The sequence below is a fragment of the Octodon degus genome, unplaced genomic scaffold, assembly GCF_000260255.1.
Source record: "Octodon degus isolate 3935 unplaced genomic scaffold, OctDeg1.0 scaffold00007, whole genome shotgun sequence".
Classification (NCBI taxonomy): domain Eukaryota; kingdom Metazoa; phylum Chordata; class Mammalia; order Rodentia; family Octodontidae; genus Octodon; species Octodon degus.
The window spans coordinates 26,403,898-26,411,516 of NW_004524583.1; the positions used below are offsets into that span (position 1 = coordinate 26,403,898).

Here is a 7,619-nt window from a genome sequence, read left to right on the forward strand (position 1 = left end):
TTTTTTTTTTTTTTTTTTTTTTTTTTTTTTTTTTGGCGGAACCGGGTATTGAACTCAGGCCCTTGCCCTTGCCAGGCAGGCGCTTATTCTACTAAGCCATCTCCCCGGCCCCAAGTTTTGGTTCTTGTTGCTGTTTGCAGCTTCACCTTCAAAAGGTATTTCCTTTCTTCTTCATCCTCTAGTTAAACCCACCTCCATTTTTGGAGTGCTTGATCGCTGCATGCATGAATTCTTTTTGCTGTATCTGGAGAGGGTGTGGTTATGTAGTCCAGTGGCCTCCCAACTGGTGCCTCCACCTCCTGAGTGGCAGGGATTACAGCTCTTCGCTGCCATGCCTGGCTGCCCGGCCCCTACAATTCATTTTCTTTCTTTTTTTTTTTTTTTTTGCGGAACCGGGGATTGAACTCAGGCCCTTGTGCTTGCCAGGGAAGCACTTATTCCACTGAGCCATCTCCCCGGCCCTTACAATTCATTTTCTACATGAAGCCAAAGTGGTGTTTTAAGAACTTAGATCGTGGTAAAGTCTGGTTTCATTTAGAATAAATACCACTCCCTGCTACCTACTTACACCCCCTGAAGCCAGCCTAACACCCCCCCCCCCCCCCCGTGCTCACTTGCTGGTGTGCCTGCACTCACTTTGTTCAGAAAGTAGGCAAGTGGTGACTTTTTCTGTTGCTTGGTTGAGCTGCCCTTGTTGCAGCTAGAAGGTCTTTGTGTCATATGTCAAGAAAGGGCTCCTCTGTATCCTGAATGAATGCTTCCTTGCCCCAAGTCTCTCTTTTTTTTTTTTTTTTGGCGGAACCGGGGATTGAACTCAGGCCCCACCCTTGCGCTTGCCAGGGAATCACTTATTCCACTGAGCCATCTCCCTCTCCCAGGCCCGTGAAGTCTGACTCTTAACAGAACTGCCCAGCAGGGCCGGCTGGCTGGCTTGTTTGCTTGCTGGCTTGCTTTTTTCTTTCTTTCAGAACTGGAAATTGAACTCAGGCCCTTGCTCTTGCCAGGGAAGCTCTTATTGTACTGAGCCATCTCCCCAGCCCCAGCAGGGTTTTCTTAGATGAAGCACTCTAGTACATTCATCATTTTACTGTTTTATTTATTTACTTTCTAGCGGTTGCTTTTGTTAGGCTGCCCTTGATTTCCTGGTGACCTTCTTGCCTCAGCTTCCTGATTGCTGGACATACTGGTGTGTCCTGCCATGCTCATTTTACTGGTTCATTTTTGTTACCTTTTTTGGTTTAGTTTTGTATCTCCACCTAGATTTGTGTCTGATTGGATTACAAATGAAGTATTTGATAAATGAGTGATTATCTTTGTATTCTCACGTGGTGACCTATATAATGTGTTTGGGGGAAGGGATCTCCACAGGGTCTGTCTCCCTGCTGTTAGCCCAGGCTGGTCTTGAACTTGTATCTTCCTGCCTCAGCCTCTTGAGTGCTGGAATGACAGGCATATGCCACCATTTCTGGCATATTAAAGATGCATGTTAAATGCTTTGACCAGCATCATTCAATTAGTAGTACACCTACACATTTCAGTGTTCTGACAGGGCTGGGGAGTAGCTCAGCAGTGTAGCACCTGTCTAGCATGTGCTAGGCCCAAGGTTTGCTCTTCAGCACTGCAAAAACAAAATTTCAGACTTTCCTTTCTGTCATTGCATACTGATTTTTTAAAAAATGTGCAGGTAGCTGGGTGTGCTCCCACATACTTGGAATCCCCGCACTTGAGGTCAGGCAGAAAGATTGCAAGTTGAAAGTCACCCTGTCTCAAAATAGGGAAAAAAGTGAGTTTTGTGTACTGTGTGAATAAATTTCTGATCTCCTGTGTGTTGGATGTGTTACATTTCAGCAGCAGCAGTTTGAACAGTGGGACTGCTCTCAGCCACTGCTGCGCTTCCCCTTCCTTCTCTGCACATTCCCCAGGCTTTAAAACATTTAGGGAAAAAATGATTTGTTTGACTGTTGCTATCAAAAACATGTTGTAAGCTTATTCTTGCATTTTCTTACTAGTATGATCTATCAGCCTCTACATTCTCTCCTGATGGAAGAGTTTTTCAAGTTGAATATGCTATGAAGGCTGTGGAAAATAGTAGGTAAGAAACATTGTTTTACTTGAAGTTGCTGTATCAATCAGGATTAATTTCTTTTGTTTTGTATATTTTTACTAATTAAGCTTTGTCTCCTTGACACAACTAGTATAAGCTCTACAGTCACTGCAGCTCAGTCATTTTCAGTGTTTTTGCTGGCCAGATCTTTTCCAGGTACACCTCTCCTGTGTTTCCCATTGGTGACATAGCCACGTTTAAAATCTAGTGCAGGGGCCGGGAAATAGCTCAGTAGAATAAGCGCTCATCTGGCAAGCACAAGGGCCTGAGTTCAATCTCGGGTTCTGCCATAAATCAATCAATCAATCAATCAATCAATCAAAGTCTAGTGCAAAAACCTCATTGGTTATCAGCTGCCAAGCCATTTCCCTTTTAGAAATTCTTGATTTGTGTCATTGTTTTCCTAGGCCATTCGGTTTGTGACTTTTTTGTCTTTCACTTTTCTTCCTTGTACATTTTATTTCATTTATTTATTTATATTTGTGGAACCAGGGATAGAACTCAGGCCCTTTCGCTTGCCAGGCAAGCACTTATTCCAGTGAGCCATCTCCCCAGCCCTCATTGTACTTTTAAATGTCTTGTGTCATTGTGCACACATTCATCTGTGCAGATTTTTTAAAAAATTCTTCTCCATTGATGCTGCCTTGCTCCAAAATGTATAAAATCAATGTCTTTACCTGTTGTACAACTTTCCTTTTTCTGTCTTTTATTTTTTATTTTTATTTAGGGGAAGGGGGTTATTGGGAATCAAAACTCACACTTGCCAGGCAGACACTACACCACTAAACTAAATCCCTGGCCTCTTATTTTTTAGTATGCTAAAATCATTTTTTACTCTTCCTGCATTTTGGTTATTAGCTATTGAAAAATCCTGAGAGTCTTTTATTGGGGAAAGTTTGTAGTCACATTTACATGTCTGCACATCTAAAGCAGCTTTGGGATGCGTTAAAGGACATTATGGTTGTTGTTACTATTTTGTTTTTAAGAGGGTCATGCTATGAAATTTTTTTCCACTTTTTTTAGGGGGGCTATTTTAGGGAAGGGTCTGCAGGGTGTTCAGGGTCTCAATACTAGATCAAACTCATAGTGATCCACCTGTTTACAGCCTCCAAAGAGCCGGGATTACAGGTGCACACCACCATGCCCAGTCTGGTCATGCTGTAAATTGAACATAGGGCCTGTGCATGGTAGGCAAGCTGTACTCCTAACTCTCACAGTTTCTTTCATACCATCTCATTCAGATTATACAGCCTGTTGGTATACATACAGCAGAATAGTATTTTTAGAACATTGGAAAAGCACTTATATTAACATGCAAGTTTTAGCTAGGCCTAGTGGCATAGGCCTGTTATCCCAGACTTGGGAGGCTAGGGCAGGAGGGTCATTGGGAGCTTGAGGCCAGCCTGAGCTACAAAGGGAGCTCAAGGCCAGCTTGAACTTGCATATCAAGACCTTGTCACAAGAAGACAACAAAAATAAATAAAACACTGATTTTTTACTTTCTATGAGTATATGGCAGGGAGGGGGCTGTGTGTACAGGTTCTCGACATTTAGTCCAGGCTAGCCTTGACTCTACTGTGAGCTTAGGGTGCTTGTTAAACTCACAGCCTTCTGACTGCTGGATTTACAAGTACATGCCACCATGTCAGGCTCCGTGTGTGTGTGTGTGTATGTGTATGTGTGTGTGTTTGAGTGTTTGAGACAAGATCTCACCACATAGTTCACACTGGCCTCAAAGAAGTGATCTTCCTGCCTCAACATCCCCAGTGCTGGGACTACAGGCATGTGCCATCATATGCGGCATAGGTTTGTTTTTCGTATTTTCACTCCACACTCGATTGAATCTGAAGTTGTACAGAGGACTAACTGTATTTATAGTTGGGATAAATATCTCTTTTAGAAAAATACTGTAAGGAAGGGGTTAAGACTTTATCATTAAGACCTGTCATTAAGGGTTTGTTGGCTTGAAAAAACAACATCCTGTCATTAATGTGCTTTTCAGCTTTTGGTGCTGAGGGCTGAACCCAGGGCGTCATGCTTGCAGATGTGGTGCCACTGGGCTAATCCCCAGCTCCTGCTGTTTTTCCAGGCAGCTTGGGTATGGTGTGTGCTGGAATGGAGTCCAGGGCCTTGCACATGCTAAGCAAGCCCTCTGCCGCTGAGCTACGTCCCCACTAGCTGTGGGTCAGCAGTACCAAGGGCATGTGCAGAGCTGGGGATGTCACCCAGTGGTAGACACGGCTCGTACTCGCCATGCACAGGACCTTAGGTTCCACCTGCAGCACCAAAAATTAGAGCTGCAAAAACAGTAATAAACACAACTAACATTAATAACATTTTAAATGTTATTAATGTGGAAGAAGTAGCAGTCTGAACTGCTCTTTGGGGACATAGGGCTCACAGAGTTACAGAAAAAATTGTAAATTTGATATTTCACTATAAACTCAGCAGGAATATCCTACTTATTAAATATCCCCACTAATCGCAACATAAAGTCTGTAGAACTGGGAAGCAGATGAGAAGGATCATAGCAGTGGACATGTTTTATACAATTCAACTTTAAAGAACAGGTACTGCTTGTTTGGTTTTTAAAATTCCATTTATGTATGTATGTATGTATGTATGTATGTATTTGGTACAGGGTTTCGCTGTGCAGCTTGGACTTGTAGCGATCCTCCTGGCTCAGCGTCCCCAGCGCCGGGATTACAATTTAATTTTTCTTTTTTTTTTTGGTGGAACCAAGAATTGAACTCAGGCCCTTGAGCTTGCCAGGCAAGTGCTTATCCTACTGAGCTATCTCCCCAGCCCCCAGCGCTGGGATTACAGGGGTACACCACCAGACCCAGTTTCGGTGGCAAGCATGGCATGCAGTACTGGGGATCAAATGTGGGTCCTTGTGCTTGCCGGGCGGGTGTTTAGACCACCGGGCTATTTCCCCAGCCCCAAGTACTGCTTGTTGTGTCCCATGAAGTAGCAGCTCACTGTTCATTTTAGGAAAAGTGCCATGAATCTGAGCACAAATGAGAACCCCAGCCTCCCCCAGGGTCTGTGCAGAAACAGCTTGTCCACGTGCTTCTCCCTTGAGGCAGTCCCCATTTTTGCATATAGCAGAAATACTTTTGCCTCCAGTTTCATTAGTAGAATACCACAAAGACAGTGTTGATATTTAGTAAAATTACTGCTTCATCGAGGACATTCTTTGTAGGCACAGGCTCTTGATATGTAACGCAGACTGGCTTTGAACTGTGTAACCCACGCTGGCCTCTCACTCATAGTGATCCTCCTGCAGCCTCCCAGTGCTGGGATCCTGGGATTAGGTTTGTGCCACCATACCTGCCTCACCAGGACATTTTTTTTTTTTTTTTTTTTTAAACATTAACCAGGGATTGAACTTCTTTGAACCATGAGAGCACAGCAGAGTACGATTCTTAGTTTGCCAGCATTGTTAGTTAAAGTGTTAAGTGTCTTAGTCACACTCTTCTGTACCACTAGTGCCAGTGTCCACAGAACAGAAAAGGCACAGATGAAGTATTTACATTCCTTTTTTTTTTGAAACGAGATCTCTTGATATAGTCCAGGCCAGCCTTAAGCTCACCTACGTAGCTCAGATGGCCTTCAACTTCTGGCAGTCCTCCTGCCATAAACTCCTGAGTTACACATGGATTACATGTGTAATCCCAGAACTAGAAAGGCCTTTATGTTGGTTGGTTGGATTGTTCGTTCGTTCGTTCGTTCGTTCGTTCGTTCATTCATTCATTCATTCATTCATTCATTCATTCATTCAAGATAGGATCTTGCTAGGCTGTTTAGGTTATCCTTGAACTTGTAAGTAGCCAAGGCTGGCCTCAAGTTCTTGGTGATGCTGCCTCACCCTCCAGAGTGTTGGAATTACAGGCATGTGACATTGTGCTGGCCCAGGTCTTTGTATGCTTAGAGAAATAATCTTGGTTTCAGGCTCCCAAGAAATGTCTCAGGAAGTACACAGCTCCCAAACTATGTACTGAGAAGTTTTATAGTAAAGATTGTTTTAAGTACAAGGAAGACAAATTGGAAAGATTAGGGAAGGATTCCTAAAGTGGTAGAGTTTAAATTCAAGACATAGCTAACTTTCCTGACTTCAAAGACATGAAGGCAAAAGTGGACCCAGGCTGTTGAGGATGGCGATGTGGGTACATTTACCCAGTATGTGGTTTCCATATCAGGGGAGCTGAACAGGCTTTCCCACTTTCATGCAGGAGAATGGGCAAGGTGTTTAACTTGGAGAGAGGGGCTGCTGGATGCACCTCACGTGTGGAGGGCAGTGTCTGGAAGTTTTGCTGAGCCTTTTTTTTTTCTTTTGGTACCAGAAATTGAACTCAGGACCTCATGCTTGCCAGGCAGGCACTGTGCTGCTGAGCCATATCCCTGGCATGTGTACTTGTTCAGCTTTGGGGACGAAGCACTGTGGTTTCATCAGCTTGGGAGAAGCCTCCACTCTTGAGGCTATGAATTCTGTTTCAGATTCTTAGCAGTGAAATCAGGCTGAATGATTTAGGAGAGGTGGGCTAAAGAAGTAGAAGAAAAACTATTGTAAGCCTGAAATGATAAGGACCATAATGCTGGTGAAGTTATTACAGAGGAAGATGTGGGCATACGAGAAATTGTGAGGAAAAAAAGTCAGGACCAAAGAGTGTAGCCCAGCAGCTTAAGTTCCTGCCTGGCAAGCACAACATCCTGAATTTGTTCCCCAGTATAAAAAAAAAGTAGTGGGGGCCAGGGAGATGGCTCAGTGGAATAAGCGCAAGGGCCTGAGTTCAGTCCCTGGTTCCGGAAAAAAAAGTAATTCCATGTGGGGGATGAAGAAGGAAATTATGGTATCAGTCAGTGCTTGGTGATGCTATTACTGAAAAATGAGTTGAGATAATTTTATCAAAAAACCATATAGTTTTGTACTTTTAAAATTTTTTTATACTTCACTTTTTTATATTTCTCTTTTTCTAATCACAGTTGGGTCTCACCATGTAGTTCAGGCTAGTCTTGTATTCTCTGTATAGTCAAGGTGGGCCTTAAACTTGTGTTGACCCTCCTACCTCAGCCTCCCAGGTGCTGGGATTACAGATGTGCGCCCCCATGCATGGCCAGAATTAAAGGATGAGTATTAACATTTTAATTCTGAAAGGATCGTATTTCTCCACATTTTTTTCGGTACTGGGAATCGAACTCGGGACTTTGTACTTGCCAGGCAGGTGCTATGCTGCTGAGTTATATGTCCCTGGCCCATTTCTCCACATTTTCAGGTTAATTAAGGTTTTTTTACTTAAACAATTCAGAACATAGAGATTTGCTAAAAGCAATACATGTTTATTGCAGCAGAATTGGAAGAAAATAAAGGAAAAGAACAAATCATAATTTTTCCACCCAGATTAGTTATTTTTTTTTTTTTTTAAAGCTCACAGGGGGGCTGGGGAGATAGCTCAGTAGAATAAGCACTTGCCTGGCAAGTGCAAGGGCCGGAGTTCAATCCCCAGTTCCACAA

The 7,619-nt window shown here is 43.3% G+C and overlaps 1 protein-coding gene across 3 annotated transcripts in view; it reads left to right on the forward strand.

Annotated features, from left to right (window-relative positions):
• Nucleotides 1-7,619, forward strand: part of Psma3 (proteasome subunit alpha 3) — a 21,388-nt gene that overhangs the window by 1,019 nt on the left and 12,750 nt on the right. The window contains exon 2 of one of the 3 annotated variants that reach the window (XM_004624822.2): nucleotides 2,010-2,092. The exons of 1 other annotated variant lie outside the window; for it this stretch is intronic. In XM_004624822.2, the coding sequence (XP_004624879.1) occupies nucleotides 2,010-2,092 (83 nt within the window). Of the gene's footprint in view, nucleotides 1-2,008; nucleotides 2,093-7,619 lie in introns of those variants that run through there. One more of the 3 variants, XM_023703157.1, reaches the window with a different exon arrangement.